Below are 19,819 nucleotides of genomic sequence, written 5' to 3'. Positions count from 1 at the left end.
GAAAATCGGTCGAATTCCAGTGCAACAAGGATCCAAATATTACAAACATGGATGAATTTTTGAGAATGGCACAAGAAATTGAACTCACAAACTAAATGATTTAATAGTATCTACTTTACGGTACGATAACCATTCTTTCATCAGATTGTAAGTATAGAATTTCTTTTCATTTAATTTTAATCATTTTCATTTTTCATTTTGTGTTGTTGTTGTTGTGATTGCAATTTTAGCACTTTCGGTCGCGTTTATATATTATTTACCTCATGAAATTAAATTATTTGAAATTTCCATCAGATAGAGAATTTTTCAATTTACCATAATCTATCTTGCTTGATAATCTATCAACCTTTCGACCTTTTACTGTATCTGATAGAGAATTTTCCAATCTTTCATAATCAACAATTCGTTAGTAGCTATCGCTTTTAGTTTAAGAGATATTAATTATCAAAAATCGTCAAAAAAGTATCAAGCACCCCCTTGGCCATTTTTCTTAAGAATTGAAATTTCATTTCACAGACTTCCGTTTTAACTATCCTACCTGATAGAGAATAGTCCGTAGATTAAGACGCTGCGATCAGATCCTATTTATCTCTTTTAGTTTACGAGATATTCGCGATTGAATAAAATGGGCAAAAATTGAGAAATGTCACTTTTGAGCACTTCTAGTCGCGTATTTCGACCTCTTACTGTAGGAAATATAATTATGTTATATTTTTATCTGATAGAGAATTTTCCAATCTTTCATAATCAACAGTTCGTTCGTAGCTATCGCTTTTAGTTTAAGAGATATTAATTATCAAAAATCGTCGAAAAAAGTATCAAGCACCCCCTTGGCAATTTCTTCTTCAGAATTAAAATTTTATCTCTCAGATTTCAGTTTTAACTAACCTATCTGATAGAGAATAGTCCGTAGATTAAGACGCTGCGATCAGATCCTATTTATCTCTTTTAGTTTACGAGATATTCGCGATTGAATAAAATGGGCAAAAATTTTTTGGGATTTTTGGGATTTTGAACCTGATCCATGCATAACACAAATACCATTCTTCGTCAGATTGTAAGTATTGAATTTCTTTATCATTTTCATAGATAACTTGTGTAATTATCACACGAATTGACCCTAAAAATTGCATTTTTGTGTTCCAAATGACTAATTTTTGATGATTTTAGGGATTTTGCACCTGATCTATGCATCGCACAAAAACCATTCTTCTAACGGATTGTGAGTATTGAATTTCTTAATCATTTTCATAGATAACCTGTGTATTTATCTCACGAATTGACCTTAAAAATTGAATTTTTGTGTTGCAAAGGACTAATTTTTGATGATTTTAGGGATTTTGCACCAGATTCTTGCATCGTACGGAAACCATTCTTTCATCAGATTGTAAGTATTGAATTTCTTTATTATTTTCATACATAACTTTTGTGATTATCTCACGAATTGACCCTAAAAATTGCATTTTTGTATTGCAAAGGACTAATTTTTGATGATTTTAGGGATTTTGCACCAGATCCCTGCATCGTACGGAAACCATTCTTTCACCAGATTGTAGGTATTTAATTTCTTTATCATTTTCATAAAAAGCTTTTGTAATTATCTCACAAATTGACCCTAAAAATTGCATTTTTGTGTTGCGAAGGACTAATTTTTTATAGTTTTAGGGATTTTGCGCCTGATGTCTGCATCGTACAAGGACCATTTTTGTACCAAATTATAGGTATTTAATTTCTTTATTATTTCCATAAATAACTTTTGTAATTATCTCACAAATTGACCCTAAAAATTGCATATTTGTGTTGCAAAGGACTAATTTTTTATAGTTTTAGGGATTTTGCGCCTGATGTCTGCATCGTACATGGACCATTTTTATACCAGATTGTAGGTATTTAATTTCCTTATCATTTGCATAAATAACTTTTGCAATTATCTCACAAATTGACCCTAAAAATTGAATTTTTGTGTTGCGAAGGACTAATTTTTAATCGTTTTAGAGATTTTGCGCCTGATCTCTGCATCGTACAAGGACCATTTTTTCACCAGATTGTAGGTATTTAATTTCTTTATCATTTTCATACATACCTTTTGTGATTATCTCACGAGTTAACCCTAAAAATTGCATTTTTGTGTTGCGAAGGACTTATTTTTTATAGTTTTAGGGATTTTGCACCTGATGTCTGTATCTTACAAGGACCATTTTTGTAGCAGATTGTAGGTATTTAATTTCTTTATTATTTCCATAAATAACTTTTGTAATTATCTCGCAAATTGACCCTAAAAATTGCATTCTTGTGTTGCAAAGGACTAATTTTTTATAGTTTTAGGGATTTTGCGCCTGATCTCTGCATCATACAAGGACCATTTTTTCACCAGATTTTAGGTATTTAATTTCCTTATCATTTGCATAAATAACTTTTGCAATTATCTCACAAATTGACCCTAAAAATTGCATTTTTGTGTTGCGAAGGACTAATTTTTAATAGTTTTAGAGATTTTGCGCCTGATCTCTGCATCTTACAAGAACCATTTTTTCACCAGATTGTAGGTATTTAATTTCTTTATCATTTTCATAGATAACTTTTGTAATTATCTCTCGAATTGACCCTAAAAATTGCATTTTTGTATTGCAAAGGACTAATTTTTGATGATTTTAGGGATTTTGCACCAGATCCCTGCATCGTACGGAAACCATTCTTTCACCAGATTGTAGGTATTTAATTTCTTTATCATTTTCATAAAAAGCTTTTGTAATTATCTCACAAATTGACCCTAAAAATTGCATATTTGTGTTGCAAAGGACTAATTTTTTATAGTTTTAGGGATTTTGCGCCTGATGTCTGCATCGTACATGGACCATTTTTATACCAGATTGTAGGTATTTAATTTCCTTATCATTTTCATAAATAACTTTTGCAATTATCTCACAAATTGACCCTAAAAATTGCATTTTTGTGTTGCGAAGTACTAATTTTTAATAGTTTTAGAGATTTTGCGCCTGATCTCTGCATCGTACAAGGACCATTTTTTCACCAGATTGTAGGTATTTAATTTCTTTATCATTTGCATAAATAACTTTTGCAATTATCTCACAAATTGACCCTAAAAATTGCATTTTTGTGTTGCGAAGGACTAATTTTTAATAGTTTTAGAGATTTTGCGCCTGATCTCTGCATCGTACAAGGACCATTTTTTCACCAGATTGTAGGTATTTAATTTCTTTATCATTTGCATAAATAACTTTTGTAATTATCTCACAAATTAAACCTAAAAATTGCATTTTTGTGTTGCGAAGGACTAATTTTTTATAGTTTTAGGGATTTTGCACCTGATGTCTGCATCGTGCAAGGACCATTTTTGTAGCAGATTGTAGGTATTTAGTTTCCTTATCATTTGCATAAATAACTTTTGCAATTATCTCATAAATTGACCCTAAATATTGCATTTTTGTGTTGCGAAGGACTAATTTTTTATAGTTTTAGGGATTTTGCGCCTGATGTCTGCATCGTACATGGACCATTTTTATACCAGATTGTAGGTATTTAGTTTCCTTATCATTTGCATAAATAACTTTTGCAATTATCTCATAAATTGACCCTAAATATTGCATTTTTGTGTTGTGAAGGACTAATTTTTTATAGTTTTAGGGATTTTGCGCCTGATCTCTGCATCATACAAGAACCATTTTTTAACAGATTGTAAGTATTTAATTTCTTTATCATTTTCATCCATAACTTTTTTATTTATCTCAAAAATTGACCCTAAAAATTGCATTTTTGTGTTCCAAATGACTAATTTTTGATGATTTTAGGGATTTGGCACCTGATCTATGCATCGCACAAAAACCATTCTTTCATCACATTGTAAGTGTTAAATTTCTTTATCATTTTCATAGATAACTTCGGTGATTAGCTCACGAATTGACTCGAAAAAATGAAAGCCTGGCAAATGTTATCTAGTTACTACCAGAATTTGAAAAATAATTGAAATATGTACATTTATAATTATATAATAACTATATAAATATGAATTGTCCGTTAGTCGCACTAATAGTAAACTGAATTGTTTTTAAAAATTTTATTTGCTTCCGAAAATGGTCTTCATCTTGCAATTAATTAGCTGTAGTTGGAAGCGCCGTAGAAATACTGCCTAGTGTGCTAGCTGTGACAATATTACACTGTTATCCAGGTATAGTTTAGATAGAAGAATATTTGTATGCATGTAAACAATGAGCCAATAGCAACACCGCGTGGTCGTTTCAGAGCGCGCATTCAGTTCCATTCCAGTTGCCGAGCGAACCACGCGTGTTCATCGCGACTAGTTTTATTTCTCCCTATTATAAGTTGATCGTAAATCGATTTGTATTCAATAAGCAATCGACGACATTTATTAGAATTGCGCGTGAACGGAATTTCGCCAGATAATAAGCACGAGTGAACTACTGTCGGCCGTCGGAGATTATTTTTCGCGTGTGGATTATACTGTACTCGTGTTGGCCTGCATGTGCACGGCGTGCATGCCGTCGGCTGTCGGTTATCGCCCACAATAACTTTAATTTGTTTAATTCGAATAAGTAGACAACGGATGTGCCCAGAGAAGAAGTTTACACTTCCAACAGCCTTGGAGTTCCGAATATTCATCGCAGAAGAGTTGCAAATGTGCGCATATTGTAAGGCAAGTGTTCCGCGGCATTTATTATTTGTCGATATTTTTCTATATAAAAACTGTTTGTATTTGTAAATGTTGTCAATAAAATAAACTTAATATAAATGAATATCAAATTCATATTTGTTTATGGTATCCTCTTTGCCGTTTTCAGTATATGAGCGTTTCACACATATCGATATAGATATACGAGTACGCGTGGAACGAGTGCAACACAGCTAAGGCTTGTGTTGTTGTTTTTAAAAACATGATAAAAATAGAAACATAAATAGAAGAATCAAATATTAATGATAAAAGCACTCGGTGGTCGAGTGGAGACGTGCACCTGTTGGCATGCTAGCAGACACGGATCGAATCTCAGGTATAGAAGGCATTTTTCTCAAATATAAAAATATCAGGTGTAATTTGGGTTGCATATATGAATTGCAACGAAATACAAGTGAAGGCAATATGAGAAATAAGAAAGCAGCAAGTGGAGAAACGGAGAACAGAGAAATAGAAGAAGAAGGAGTAGTAGAGAAGATAGAAAGAAGAGAACAAATAGTAGAGTAGAGAAGAGGAGGAGATAGAAGAAAGAGCAACAGGAGTAGATCAGATTTTTAAATTTTTTGGCCCGTGTCGTTAGACAGTCTAAGGTCGCTCTCCCAGAGCGCCGAAGGCGCTCTGGTCGATCGCCCACTGCTTCGATGCGTCCATTGCTCCCGGCCCATCCTACAGCTACGATGTCTCTGCGCTTCATCCCCGAAATTATCAGGCATATCAACAATTTTTATGGTGGGGGATCACCCCCAGAGAGAGGGAACTCCTTATAAGGACAATCCTTATAAGGTCTTGTTCAAATATTTCTAAGTTTTAAGTCGCCTCAGGAGAGGTGACACTTAAAAATATTCTTACAAGTTCTGACCTGTAGCTGAAATGAAAGAAGGAGCACACAAATCACACAAGATACCTTAACAATTTTTATAGTGGGGATCATCCCCTGAGAGAGGGAACTCTCTTAGAGACCTGTTCCTGAAATGATAGAAGGGGTACATTCAAAGCATAAGACATAATATTTCTTAACACTTCTTTATTATAATATTCATAAAATTCAAAACTTGAATACACAATTCTTACAAAATACATGTCGACATTTTGAAACAAGTCTTACAACTAGCATACGCCGGTAAATACAGACAAGTACGACAGGAACCGAAATTCACAAAGGAAAACACATAGCAGTCCCAAGTGTTCTCATCTTACGTAAAACAACTCTACAGGGTGTTAAAAGAGCAATATTATTAAAAAAAAAACTATTCAAAGATCAAACAGGAAAACATATATTCACTACTGTGGAAAATTTATATACAGGGTGTTTCAAAAAGAAAGTACTAAAATTTTATAGAAAAAATCACAGTGCAAGTAAAAACATATACAGAGCGTTACAAAAAGATATTATTTTAAAATAAAACCAAAAGTGCAAGAAGAAAAAACATATGTCATAGCCACCTTTTATGTGAGCGCACAGAAAACTAATATACAGGGTGTCACAACAAAGCACTACATTACAAAAGAAACTTCCAAGTAAGACGAAAAACATTCGAAAACAATAAACTGTTCTTATATCGAAAGCTAGAAGAACAAACATACAGGGTGTTACGAAAAGTAAATTACTATATTTATAAATACAATCACAAGTAGGTACTAAAAGCACACTAAAAGAAAAACACGTAGGAACAACAAATTTGGTCATTTTTCATTCAAACGCAAGAAAAGTAATTTTGCGCCCCAATCTTTAGAGTGTCGCACACGCAAACGCGGAAGGATATTGAAATCGTGTTTTACAAATAATATACAAGCATCAATTAATTGTGACTGCTAAACGCGTTAAAGCTAGTATAGAATTAATATTACAAAAAGAAGAATGTGAGCTGAACCATCCATGAAAACCATTTTCAACATCGAGACCGTTAACGCAGCCGACGCGACAATTTTGAGTTATAATCGTACGCTCGGTTAAAGACAAAATGTGGCAATGCATTAATAATATTTACAAACATGCTAATATAGCGGGCAGGTCAAGAAAGTACTGAAACAGAAAGAACACGGGTGTTAGAAATCGCACTATGCTGAGCACACTGAGGAGAATTAAGTCCATTCTGTCGGTTAATGGTCTTGCATTGCAAACGATATTTTGAAAGACAATGGACCGATCTTTGCGAGCAAATAGACATGCATAATTGCAAGTGAAATCCGGTCGGGTACCTATATACGTTAATTACACTCACTCAAAATAACAATTGTAAACATATTTTCATTTCTACTTCTCGGCATCGGAATAATCCATTTGCCGACGGGTCACAAACACTCAAATGAAGGCACAAGTTTTATAATTATTTCACGCACAATTCGCATCGTTAGAAGAGCACTAAACACGATTATTGTCATTAAGTGCCCGTATTTATGCCGATTTATAACAATAAAACTAATGCAATTAAGTTACTTTAAATGAAAGAAGGAAAGTGACGAGCCACGTGTAGATAAGAACAGACTGAAGCGTTCGAACATTCGTAGCGCTAGCGCAGCATAGAGCTGGTTCAACGCGATAAAAAAGTTGTTTATACACAAACCCCGATAACCGTGAATTGCATCGAAACATCTTTCGACCGAAAATAATTGTATGGTATAAATTCGACCTTGTCTTTCAAGCAAAATTAATTTTATCGAATTAGTTTGACCCTGTCTTTCGACCAAATTAAGAAAACTAGTGAAATAAATAGCTAATTCGATTGGTCATTTAAAGGCACATCTGCGGAGTTTAAAAGGTCAAAAAGGAGCATACATTGAAAAGGGACTCTATCATATGACAGTAAAATATCCTAAATTGTTCAATTATTACAGGAGATACCGACTGTTTTCCATTCCCATTTTTAGAACTTTAACAGAAATATCAAATTTTAACCCGCATTTTAAAGCACTTTCCAAGGATTTAAAGGAACGAGCAGGTACAGACGTTATAAAGAAACTGTAAAACTATCATAGGAACTCTAAATAATCTAAAATTTTCAATTGCTGCAAGAGATATGGGTCGTTTTACACGCCTACTTTTCGAAGTTCAAATAGGCAATTTCGAGTTTAAATAGGCAAAAAGCTGCGGATGTTATAAAGGGAGTCTTAAACTATTATAGTACCATAGGACAGCATTAGTTGTTCCCTTGTTACCGGCTGTTTTCCACTCCCACTTTTATAACTGTTGAAGTAATATTAAATTTTGACCGATATTGTGCTTAAAGGGACGGGAAGGTACACAGATTACAAACGAATTCTTAAACTCTCAAATTTAGACTCTAAATTGTTCCATTACTACTAGAGATACGAGCCACCCATCCACACCTACAGAAGTTTTAAGCAAATATTTCGACGGACATTTCAGAACTCTTCCAGAAGATGTAAACGTAAAATAACATAGATTTTAGAAAATTGCACCTGAAAACACGGCGCACCTTTATTGAATTACTTATATGCATAATCTACAACTTCTTTTTACGTTTGCTGCTTGCCCTCGCACCAATTTACACACACAACGCACCACGCTTGCGTTCAGCGCGCCCGCATTGATCAACAATAACAATCGAATCGGCTAATTAATGAAACATCCGATTCACGATCAATTAACATTAACAAAACAATCGATTCATGGTAGTGTTGTTAATTGTTCCGCATAGTCGCGCATGTATTCTTTGACGTATGTTTTTTGGCAATGTTCAAGTTGAAAAAAATGGCACTCACTTTAATTCTCTTGGTAACGCTCAACTTAAAAAAAGTGCCGCTTTGTTCAATGACTTAGAGTCGATTAGAAGTACACATTACACGTGTTGTTAATTTTTGGGGACTCGTCATGACTAGTGTGTGACTTTGTACATTAGTTATTGCGTGTTTTACACATATGTAAATGTATATTGATCTCACGTCGTAGCGCCCTCTTTGTACATGATATTCGCATGTGAGATATACGAGAACGAGTCTTATATAAAAAAGAAGTAGATTCTCTCACTAAATATTTCCACTACTACGAAACTTACTAACGATAAGAAGATACACATTTTGTTGCGTCATGTCGAAAAACTATCAAACTATCGAAACTCAAGTCTACATGCTATAAAGGGAAGAAATGAGGGTGAATGCCACGTCACTTTGAGAATAATCCAAGCTTAAGGGGATGAATTGGTCTGGACTGCAGTAATTGTAGAGAACGCCATCATTCGGCGGCCGCCACCTCCTGGGGTGTAGGAATTGCTGGTGTGATGGGTAATGTAGTCGGCGCAGCGGTTGCATCTGATTCAGGAGTCTCTTCGTTTTGCTGCTTTTCAAATTCCTTCTTAAAGTTTTCGATATCTTCTTGGCTGTAACACACAATGCATTAAAAGACCGTTCGAACAATAAATTTAGTATGTATTGAGCGAATGATGAAAAAAAGGACATGATCTTGAAATGTTGTTGATTCTACTCGTAGGCAAGGTCAATATACAGGAATACATAAATGCACATTGCGGGGAACTGCATAGACTTGACGAAAATGCTCGTCTTCAGAACTAAAAACCCGATACTCTAAAATATATCGCGGCAGCAACCAAAAACTCACCTGATCTGAACGAAGAGAATTCCATTGATGACATTCAACATATCCAGAACTGAGCCCATCGATGGCGGCTGAATTTGAATTGGAGGAAGCGATGCACCATTCTTTCCAGTATAAATCTCGTTCATCTTCTTCTGCAAGACGACAGCTTGGTGCGTGAGATGTTTGAGGCATTCGGATGATTCCTTAGTCTTTTCATGCGAATCACCCAACTGTTGCTTGTAGATAGCATAAGCTTCCTTTTCATTAATCAACGCCGTTCTAAAGTTGCCCATGCAGCTCTGTGTCCGTGCTACTAGATGGTAACTCACCGCAACTTTCAGAGACTTGGCACCAAAATATTTAATATTCAAAGCTAGCGCCTTCTCCAAGAATCTTAGCGACAATTCATACTCGCCCACAGCGTGCAAGATCAAACTGATATTGCTATCCAAAAGTGCCACTTCCGGATGATTTTCACCTGCGACAATCAGTGCTAAATACCTAGCACGATACAGGAGTTTTAACGCAGTACTGACTTGACTGTTAGCAAAACAGTATAAAGCCAGATGCAAATACTCAGTTATAGTGTACGGATGATCAATGCCATTAACACGCTCAGACATTAACACGGCTTTCTGTTGATAGGCCATCGCCTCGGCGTGATCACCCATGATATAATTCAGTCTGGCAATCATACGCAAACACTGCGAGATCTCAGGGTGCATCGCGCCGTAAACATTGTTTAACAAATTCAACGCCTCATTAATCAACTCGTAACCATCCTTGAGATAACCTGCTTGAATCTTATTCTGACCCGTGGTGTAAAAATTAAACGCGTCAGTTGCTCTGGGATTAATATGCTTAACAATTGGGAAAATGTTGACAATATCTTCCTCATAGAAAATCTGCTTATTTTTCGATTCGAAGTTGTAGTCTCTCAACAAGATTTGCACACCTGTTTTAAGGCAGAATGAGCGCAACATTGAAGCTTTTTGCAGGGTGTATACTTCAAGTGTGCTTTCAATATCATGTGATGTAAGGTCGTAATCAAAGTAGGCTTTGAGTTCTTGTTTGAGCGAAATCCACAGCGATTTCTGTGTCATCATAGCCCATTCATTACTATCAACACACTGGAGCGGATTGTTGCGGCCTTTGCGCTTGTTGCGTTTTTTGTTATTCTTCGATTGAAATTCGTCTACGCTGCCTTGAAGAGGATTGGCAAGTGCACCCGAATATAAGAGACAGTTGAGAAAATGTGCGATCGCCACTGAAAGGTTCATCATTTCGGCGCCTTGCAAGAAAGTTGTGAAAAGATGCTTCACAGAGCGCATAATAATTTCGTTCACGGCAATGCTGTGTAGATATTCGAGTTGCTTCACCTTCGAAAGTAAATTGCATACTTTACCAAGATAACGAATGTTGATTCCGCGATTATGTAAAGTTTCGGAAAGTGTGGCGCCATCCATGGGGGCGGAAGAGTGATCCAAACAATCGCGGATAAACGTCGGAATCTGCACTGTAAGCAGAAATTCGGCTGCTTCTTTAACCAATTGCCGCTGTTTGGCAAGCGGGGGGTCAACATCATCGCAGTGGCGGATGCCGGGCGAGTAAACATCCGGATTGAAGCGGATGTCAAACTCGGTGTCTTTCAAGGAGCCAACTGCCATTGACGCTGTCTTGACAATGTTTTTGGTGCTTTCTTCCACTTCACTATTGTCTGTAATACTTTCGACAATCTTTTTAGCTTCATCCGCTTCAATCTGTTTAGTTGCCTTTTCATCCTTTGCGTCTTTTTGTGCTTCGGCGTTGACTTCATTTTTCGCGTCTTTATTGTCAACTGACTCTGGCTTTGTCTCGCCATTTTCGGTAAGGGCTTTTGACTTATTGTTATTCCCTTCGTTATTCTTACGCTGATTCAGCTGCTGTAGGTGGAAGGCGGCGTATTTGATGAACATCATGTATCGCGAGTCGGCAAAAGCGTCAATCAATTCTTGACGCAAGCAGCACAACTTGTGTTTGTGCTCGATCGGAAAACCTAGCAGCTTCACTTCTTTGTTTAGATCTTCATCAACTATAAATTGAAAAAAATATATATAAATGTCATGTTTCTGAACTATCAAAAGTATTTAAATATCTTACGTTTTAAAAAGTTAACATCTGGCGGGAAAGTCCTCAACAAATCCAGGATATAATGCCGTCCATCATTACCGATAATACCCTTGCACTCCACACTCGAACATAGTTCAATCGACTCATCCTTATCGTTCTTCACATGATGCGGCAGAATCCTCAACTGCTGCCCAGCTTTATTCAACAGTTCCAAGTATTTCGGATGCGAGAGAACCGTTTTGCCGAAATCAATCGAACCGTAAACAACAGATTGTTCCTGCTCACGCTCCAAAATACCCGGTATAATACTCTGCGCTGTCACGCGATATCCACGATAATCTATGACGACTGTGCCCAGAGTATACAAACCAGGCAGGTCAACCGCGCTGTACACTCGGACACCTTGCAGATCATTTCTCTATACAAATAAACATAGAATAATAAATTATATTCAAGATTAAATATCTGCACATACCGGTGCCACAAACGCAGCAGCATCACCTCCCAGCTCCTTATAATGATCACGCACGTCAAAACCAAGCGAGAAAAAGATATTGTTCCAGATAAACATCTGCATCTTAGCTTCCTCGCCGGGATTAATGGCCATCACGTTACCGTCAATCACGGCCATGGCACCTCTAGTTGCAGCGGCCACAAAATCGCTGTGGACTTTAAAAATAGCGCGTTCGCGCAGCAAACGCTCGGGCAGTGTTTTGCGTGGCAGTTCGCGCGTAGTCTGCAGTTCTTCGTTCCAGTCGCGGGTTTGACCCGGGATGTGTTCTTCATAGCCCAGTTTCGATGAGAAGGCTAACAAATAAAAATGATTAATTTCACCTGATAACAAAATGAGTCAATAAATAAATACTCACTATCTTCCGCTCGAATAGCATCTACAGTATGTTCCATAGTAGGAGCCGTCCAAGCATACAACTGATACGGCGTAGCAACACGTTCAAATGGATGTCGTTGATTACGCTTCTTTTGGAGAACGCCAAAGTGCCGCTTGAACATCGGGCTGACCTGACTCAACAGCTCAATCAACGAATGACACAAATGACTTGGCGATGACGGTTTCGGATTAAAGTCTTCATCCGATGACTGGTTGATATAGAAACCTCTGGAGCACGCTGAGATATGATAGTGCTTCTCTTCGAGAGTAACAACGTATAAATACATGAGATCGCCATGTATCTTACGGTTGCCTGGCGGTGGATTCCATGCAGAAGTTGTCAGTACTTTTACGCACTGTGGAGCTTTCTGTTCCTTGTTGATTGGCTGTAGTGCCGACAACGGCCTCTCCTTGCTATCAGGCATGATGTACTCTGGCGGAGTACAATCCACGCTCTCAGCTCGCATCTTCTTCTTTTCGAGAATATCGCCCTGCGTGATTGTGTTGAGGAAGCTGAGCGAGTTGCATTCGACGCCATTATACGCATCGGCCGGATCAAGACTCTTGAGTAAGTCACGCACGTGTCGAACATGGATGCGTGCTTCGCGCATCGTGTACGGTTCTTCAACGACCTTGATCGTTGATCCTTCCTTTAAACCTTCCACATTTTTCAACTCCGCGAAATTGTCCAAAGTGTTGCCGTCCAGTTGTAGTGAGAAACACGTGCGATGGCATGTGTCTTCGCGATCCATTAGAAGCTGGTGGATTTCTTGTACTAATTCCATACTAGACACTTGAATATCAAATGGTTCCATTCCAGGGCAAACGATTTTTACAGAAAAACCGACATCTTGGATGAAAATGACTTCGTCTTTAGTTTTACCCTCTGACTCGGATTCGTCTTTCTCTTTCTCTTCGACGTCGTTAGCAACTTTTGTTTCCTTGCTATCTGGATCCGCATGCCCATTTTGTTCTGTCTTAATGACATTTTCCTTCATTTCTGAAAAAACAAAACATAACACATGTTTTGTAAATAAAACAAATTCTAGTTTTCAAATTATATTTCGCGTACGGTCGGTTGCATATAGTTGCATTCAACTTTGCACACATTCCAATAAGTACAAAGTCCATGCTTTTGCCATGCATGTTTTCCAACTTAGAAATACTTTACAAACTCAATAAAAACAAGTAGTGTCTTTTAAGAACCAGACTAATAATATAAATCAAGATTTTATGTAACATAATGCGGCCGAGTGTCTGCCTCTCTCTGTTGGGGTCCAAGTTCAAAGATAAATGTTTGTCAGTTAATTAACAAGTTGCGGTGCTTTCTAAGCAACACTAAGGGTGTCTGTCCACGCCCAATATGCAAGACACTCAGACGCGTACCCGTCCAGATGCCATCTCCGAAATAAACTCCGCGGAAATTATTTTAAAATCGGCATCATCGGCACCATCCGATTGGCTGCGATTGAGGTTAACACGCGTTACGTAATGCAAGGTCGCAAAGCGCGTTGGAAGATTTACGCTGCCGTTAAAGAAGCTTGTCGGTGCAAAAGGTTTGTAATAATAAGGGTTGGCTGTGGTGGCACTTACCGTCAGCCTGTTGTTTAGTGTCTTTCGGCTGATTCTCGCTGTCGGCGTCGCGCTGCTTGCGCTCCTGAGCCATGACACAGTCTTGCTGCAACACTGCAGCACTATCCAATGACGTCGCGAGTTCCCTGAAGATCACTGGCGTCTTTACCCTTGGCTAATAGCCACTGATCAAACTCCAACACGGGATGAATCAGGCTAGGAGAACGCGTGCGGCGCGATTTCAACTGGTAGGGCGAACCGCTGCAGGAACAGCGAGCATTTTCTCTAAGCACGTGCTTCCCTCGGACGGTCTCTCCCACTAGTATTCGTTGATCTTCTGCGCATGCGCTTTGGCACAGCGCAATGCGCACTACTCTACCGGTTTCAAATAATTGTGGACAATTTAAATTTACTATCAATTAAGGCTGAAATCAAACTTATTGTATTGCATAAGTATCACACTTAGAAATTTTCTCAAAACCTATTTAATAAATCAGATACAGCGATGTTTTGGCGCGCACAAAAGTTCCATCAATTGCCATATAAGTTAATATTTTATTCCGTAGATGGCGCCAGCAATTACAACAATAGTTAAATTAATCTTTAGAAAATATATAAAAGTGAAGAATTAGTAGACTTGTCGCATCAATGCAGTGTAAGAGTATGCCGCTCGTAAAATCTAAAAAAACACAAACAATTAAACTTAATACTAATAACAAATATTAAATATTGATAAATTTACACTAATTGCGGCTGATGTAGACATATAAAAAAATGCTCCAATATTTAACAATAATGGCTTTTGAGATCTCATCATAACAAACTGGAAATCTTTCTTAAATTCTTCATCGTAATTGTACCAATCACTGCAGATAATTGTTTCTGCTATATTTTGGCTCTAAAAATGAAATTAAGTTACAAAATAAAAGTAAGTATGGTTACAGCGTACTTCTAAAAGAATTTCATTGGCATGCCAGTAAAATAACATCATTTGGATTAGTATTCCTGCTAAATATTCAACGGCCGAGAACATCATGAGTTTTTCATTACCAAACTAAAATTATGAGTGTTTAAACTTGCTTCAATAAATTTCAAAGATATAGGTAGGTATTACGAAGAGAACTCGAAGAACTGACGCTCCGATTTGTGCAGAACAAATGAAGAAATCGATTAGCATAAGGAAATTCATAGCTTGGTCCAGATTATATACAAAACTAGAACCAAATTAATATATGCTACACAAAATACACGACAAAAATAGTTCAATATTGTTAACCTTAAAATTATAAATTAAAACAATACCTGATAATAGTTTTATGTAACATTATGCATTTGTTAACAACAAGTCTCATTGCTTGTCGTTGACTCATCCAGCCATTCACTGCCATAGTTGCTTTAACATGATTAGTAATATTTTCAATTTTATACTTCAAAATTTCTAAATTCATCAGCGCAAAAGTCATAAAACTCCACAAGAAAGCATCCGGAGCAACAGTTATAGTAGCCCCATAAGTCCCACCCATAAATTGAATAAAATACGCAATCCAATAATGATTTCTCCAATCAAACGGAAACCAAGAACCAAATATCAACGTTCGTTGATAAATCTCGTTTTCATCGCGCTCAGAATAAATCCAATCGAGATAATTCAAAGCAGGGTTAACAAACCACAAAACAATCGTAAAACTCCAAGAAATAGAATCAAAATCGACAATTTCTGATTGTAACTTCGATATTTCTCAAATATTGTCTTCATTGTCTCGTCTTCTCCTTCAAGGATGACTTTTTCAACAGCGCGTACATCGTGTACCAAATATTTGATACGTGGAGCCATGAGTGTAAAAAATTTAATACAACTGCTAATGTATAACAGAGTTACAGAGAGATTTTCGATGAGATGCGAGTAGCGCTTTTCCATGTAGACGATAGGAATCTCGATGATTTCGGAGAGATTGAAGCAGAGGAAAAATATAAGCACAGCGTATTTGTATGCGGTATAGCAGCGACGTTTTAGGGGTGTTGTGAACTCAACGTGAGCTAGGCCCAAGACAAATAGACCCCACATTGCTGCACGCATGTGCTGGTCTTTGATAATTGCCATTTTGTAAGCAAAGTGATTATTACTGCGAGGTATACAGGTTAAAGAGCAGCAGATAGTGCTTGGGGCTGTTATAGGCGCGTCATGGCGGCACAAATTCAATTAAAAATAAATTGAACTGTTGTAAAGTCAAAGGAATCTGATCAGTTCACATATCAAATTTTAAAATCAGTGTGATTCAGTTGGTTTATTGAATATTTCATTGTGACTTTATTGATTTTTCCTAAATTTTTATGATTTTCATGTAAAGACGTGTTCGTTAATGAGAAAAAACATTAATTAATCATTTAATTTGTTTTTTCAAGAGACATCTTTGCATTCAATAAATAATATTTAATTTTGATTTCCACGCAGTATATTAGTACTAAAAATTATAAATTAAATCAAAATATGTTAATTTCGGAAATATTATATGTGTAACATGTTACAAAATATGTCAACATCAACAGTTCCTTTTTAGTGGTAACGATCGTTTCGTAACTATTGGCATAACATGAAATAATATCAAACGCACTTCTGAATAGGTGCAAAACACAAAGTAAATGTAATTAATTGCACACAAATATAATTTATCATAAAGTGCTTAAAAATATAAAAATAATTTCCCACATACTTCATACATTTAAAATCATACAGCCTAATATTAATTTTTTTAATATTAAATCTTTCAAAATCTCGTTTAACTGTACGCTTGACGCATCAAAGCAACATACGAATACGCCGCTTGTAAAACCTGAAATTCAATTACACAATTATTCTGCACTTCAATTTTAAAACACGTCTGTCAACTCACCGAAAGTGCAGTTGTAGTAGACATCGCATAAAATGGTCCAACATTCAAAGTCAATGGTTTTTGCGCTCGCAACATAACAAATTGCAATGATTTTTGTACATTTAACGGATACGAATAGACTTGTCCTTCCCAAATTGCAATAGACACATCTAAACTCTACAAAACACAAATTTTACAATACTAACTATACAATAAACATAGTACAAATACTTACTTCAAGAATTATTTCATTTGCATGCCAATAAAACAAAAATAACTGCCCCATTATACTTGACAAATATTGAAGACTAGAAACCTGTGCAATGCCAAATCCACTCTAAAAACAAAAATTCACAGAAACTTTTTTTGTTGCGCAGAAATTCTCCGCAATTTCGAAATACTTACGACGATAACTTGAATTCCAACCACGCTAATTAACATGGAGCAAATTGCAAAATCCATCAGCATCAACGGCTTCATCAAGTCGTCTACATCCGTTACGTAACTGTTAATATAAAATTACATAACAACATAACGCATATATGATATTATACCAACATACTTGATAATAATTTGATGTAAAATGATACATTTCTTCATGCAATGGTTAACGGCTTCATCACTGCTCATTTTACTCTTGTCCATTAGCGCCAGAGCATGTTTACCTAAATTTTTAAACTTGTACTGTAAAATTTTGATTTGTCCAATGGCAAAAATCATTAACGCCCAGTAAAAGATATCTGTAGTGCCAGTGAGGAATCCACCCATAACACCAGCAAAGAAATGAAGTGTAAAACTAGTTCCATAGTAGTAGTTTTTATCAAATGGTAAATAACTGCTGAATGGTAGTGGTTTATCAACTGTACCATTGCGAACTTCTTCTGATGTGAATAAAACAATTAAAGGATTTATAAAAAATGGCGCGAGGGTAAAGAAAACTATGATTATGAAAGCTTTGCTAAGTTTATCGTTCCATTTAACGTGGTATCTGTAGATGTGTTTTACTGATTCGTCATCACCATGAAGAATTGTTTTCTCAATCGTACGGATTTGTTCGACGATTTTACTCATTGCAGTGCTGCGTATTATAAACGTCTTGTAAAATGTTACGGTGTATAACAATGAAACTGAAAGGTTGTTCACCAGATCGAAGAAGTTTTCGTTGATGCGTTGTCCAATGTCAATGTATTCAGTTATGACGAATACGCCGAAGTAAAGAAACATTACTCGGCTGTATAATGCGTGTAGATATTCGAGTATTTTTGCGTTTTTGAATTTTAAAGGCCACGAACCGAACACTACCAGACTTCGAAGACATATCTTCATGTGTTGATCATGTTCCATTTTGTCTGATTGTGATTTGTGAGTGGGTACTTTGCGAATGAAGCAAAATGCGTAAAATAATTCGGTGTTTTTATAGTTGTTGTGGGATTTTTTTTAGTATTTATGCAAGTGTGAAGAAAAAATTGAAGACAGGTGCGAATTCAAATCCGTTGGTAATTATCGCGTTGAAGTGGATTATTTATTAGACAAATGAGGAAGTTGCGTCAAGAGAATATTAGAGAGTATAAAAAAAATGTTATAAATTTTGAAAGAGTGTGTTATCGTATGTGTATGGACTGGATTGAAGAGAGGTGTGGTATTAAATGTAATACTGAAGAATTCTGGGAAATTATGTGGGATGAGTAAAAGATAATTGGGCAACGCTTTATTAATTTTGACCTTCAATAGGTTCAAAGTAAAGTTCACGGTTCATAGAATCTTTTCAAATTGGTGAAAAACTATTGGTAGGAAAATAATACTTTAATAAGTAAAAATGTAATTTTGCGAAGTGAATAGAGAAAATAGCGTGGGAATGAAAATTATTAACGTTTCTCGGAAATTTTATTAATTTTGCGATATTTTGCCGCATTTTGCGATTATTATTGTAAATATTCAGTGCATAATATACCCTGAATAGAATATTTTCTATATGTTGTTGCAAGTGATTTTAATATTTAAATTCTACTTGATTGCACTTTTTTCTACTTTAAATCTATATGTCAATCTAATTATATACTTGACGCATTAATGCAACATAAGAATATGCCACACGCACAATCTGAAACATTTAATACTCTCAAATATTTCATTATTACCTGTTTTACAGCACTTACAGAAATTGCAGTGGTAGTAGACATAGAATAAAAAGGTCCAACCTTCAAGTTCAATGGTTTCTGCGCTCGCATCACCACGAATTGCAGCGATTTTTGCACGCGCAACGGATATTCATAGAATTCTCCTTCCCAGATTGCTATTGCAACATTGGAACTCTATAAAAATAAATAAACATACTTCTTAAACTGAACAATTTTTAAAATTAATAGAAATGAAAATAAATGCTTACTTCTAGAATAATTTCATTGGCATGCCAATAGAACAAAAACATCTGCACCAACATCGCCACTAAATATTCCAGAGCGAATAATTGAGCAAAACCAAAACCAGTCTGCGTAAAATTGAAATTATTTATTAATTTATAAAATTATTTTTATAAAATTACGACTAATAAGTAATTAATACTTACAACAATGACTTGGAAACCAATTACGCCAATTTGCATTGAACAAATACCAAAATCCATCAACATTAACAACTTTAATTTGTCATCCACACCAGTTACATAACTGAAATTAAAAATAAAAAGATCAATAACAAAACACACAATAACTGAATTCAACAATAAATAATTTCTTACTTGATAATCATTTGATGTAACAAAATACATTTCCTTACACAATGACTCACAGCTTCATCCTTATTCATTTTCTCTTTTCAACAAAGCCCTGAGCATGCACACTCAAATTTCTAAACTTATATTGCAAGATTTTCATTTGTCCAATCGCAAAAATCATCAACGACCAGTAAAATATATCAGTATCACAAGTTAAATATCCACCAACCATTCCAGCGAATACTTGCATTCCATAACTCCATCCATAGTAATAATTTCTATCAAAAGGAAACCAACTACTAAACGGCAATGGTTTATCCATAGTATCATTCAAACCATCAGGCATAGTCATCAGTACAATAACAGGATTAACAAAAAACGGCAAAAGTGTAATTCCAGTAAT

General features: G+C 35.9%; 3 protein-coding genes across 3 annotated transcripts; 1 reads left to right on the top strand and 2 right to left on the bottom strand.

Moving 5' to 3' along the window:
• The first annotated feature begins 117 nt into the window (after positions 1 to 117).
• LOC135793352 (uncharacterized) lies at positions 118 to 4,657 on the top strand. The gene is made up of 17 exons (XM_065304282.1): positions 118 to 147; positions 1,171 to 1,222; positions 1,336 to 1,387; positions 1,501 to 1,556; positions 1,660 to 1,721; positions 1,825 to 1,882; positions 1,996 to 2,051; positions 2,155 to 2,212; positions 2,320 to 2,381; positions 2,485 to 2,542; positions 2,656 to 2,711; positions 2,815 to 2,872; positions 2,986 to 3,041; positions 3,310 to 3,367; positions 3,475 to 3,536; positions 3,640 to 3,696; positions 3,810 to 4,657. The coding sequence occupies exons 6-17, from the start codon at positions 1,845 to 1,847 to the stop codon at positions 3,863 to 3,865; spliced, it is 675 nt and encodes a 224-aa protein (XP_065160354.1). The 5' UTR covers positions 118 to 147; positions 1,171 to 1,222; positions 1,336 to 1,387; positions 1,501 to 1,556; positions 1,660 to 1,721; positions 1,825 to 1,844; the 3' UTR covers positions 3,866 to 4,657.
• A 3,455-nt stretch (positions 4,658 to 8,112) lies between these two features.
• Positions 8,113 to 14,218, bottom strand: LOC135793351 (clustered mitochondria protein homolog). Its single transcript, XM_065304281.1, has 6 exons — positions 13,855 to 14,218; positions 12,242 to 13,261; positions 11,848 to 12,179; positions 11,403 to 11,790; positions 9,285 to 11,334; positions 8,113 to 9,045 (listed from the first exon to the last, which is right to left on the bottom strand). The coding sequence occupies exons 1-6, from the start codon at positions 13,925 to 13,927 to the stop codon at positions 8,901 to 8,903; spliced, it is 4,008 nt and encodes a 1,335-aa protein (XP_065160353.1). The 5' UTR covers positions 13,928 to 14,218; the 3' UTR covers positions 8,113 to 8,900.
• A 2,065-nt stretch (positions 14,219 to 16,283) lies between these two features.
• On the bottom strand, positions 16,284 to 19,644 carry LOC135794647 (odorant receptor 30a-like). Its single transcript, XM_065305983.1, has 10 exons — positions 19,441 to 19,644; positions 19,270 to 19,369; positions 19,090 to 19,191; positions 18,860 to 19,015; positions 18,763 to 18,804; positions 17,266 to 18,137; positions 17,109 to 17,208; positions 16,939 to 17,040; positions 16,725 to 16,880; positions 16,284 to 16,664 (listed from the first exon to the last, which is right to left on the bottom strand). The coding sequence occupies exons 1-10, from the start codon at positions 19,506 to 19,508 to the stop codon at positions 16,611 to 16,613; spliced, it is 1,752 nt and encodes a 583-aa protein (XP_065162055.1). The 5' UTR covers positions 19,509 to 19,644; the 3' UTR covers positions 16,284 to 16,610.
• Positions 19,645 to 19,819: the final 175 nt, after the last annotated feature.

This window comes from Atheta coriaria, unplaced genomic scaffold, assembly GCF_025399875.1.
Source record: "Atheta coriaria isolate IRGN ID8LTWV9N9 unplaced genomic scaffold, Caltech_Dcor_3.1 hic_scaffold_6_pilon, whole genome shotgun sequence".
Classification (NCBI taxonomy): domain Eukaryota; kingdom Metazoa; phylum Arthropoda; class Insecta; order Coleoptera; family Staphylinidae; genus Dalotia; species Dalotia coriaria.
This window is presented reverse-complemented; position numbering and strand designations above follow the sequence as displayed.

Excerpts from the sequence above, each read along its gene's own strand:
- LOC135793352 (XM_065304282.1), top strand. The coding sequence starts at position 1,845 with ATGTCTGCATCGTACATGGACCATTTTTATACCAGATT. Across the intron at positions 2,052-2,154 it reads ATTTTTTCACCAGATTGTAG|TTTTAGGGATTTTGCACCTG; the intron begins GTATTTAATTTC and ends TATTTTTTATAG. Across the intron at positions 2,213-2,319 it reads GACCATTTTTGTAGCAGATT|TTTTAGGGATTTTGCGCCTG; the intron begins GTAGGTATTTAA and ends AATTTTTTATAG.
- LOC135794647 (XM_065305983.1), bottom strand. The coding sequence starts at position 19,508 with ATGAATAAGGATGAAGCTGTGAGTCATTGTGTAAGGAAATGTATTTTG. Across the intron at positions 19,370-19,440 it reads TTACATCAAATGATTATCAA|TTATGTAACTGGTGTGGATG; the intron begins GTAAGAAATTAT and ends TTTTAATTTCAG. Across the intron at positions 17,209-17,265 it reads TTACATCAAATTATTATCAA|TTACGTAACGGATGTAGACG; the intron begins GTATGTTGGTAT and ends TTATATTAACAG.
- LOC135793351 (XM_065304281.1), bottom strand. The coding sequence starts at position 13,927 with ATGGCTCAGGAGCGCAAGCAGCGCGACGCCGACAGCGAGAATCAGCCG. Across the intron at positions 11,335-11,402 it reads AGATGTTAACTTTTTAAAAC|TTGATGAAGATCTAAACAAA; the intron begins GTAAGATATTTA and ends TTCAATTTATAG. Across the intron at positions 9,046-9,284 it reads ATTCTCTTCGTTCAGATCAG|CCAAGAAGATATCGAAAACT; the intron begins GTGAGTTTTTGG and ends TGTGTGTTACAG.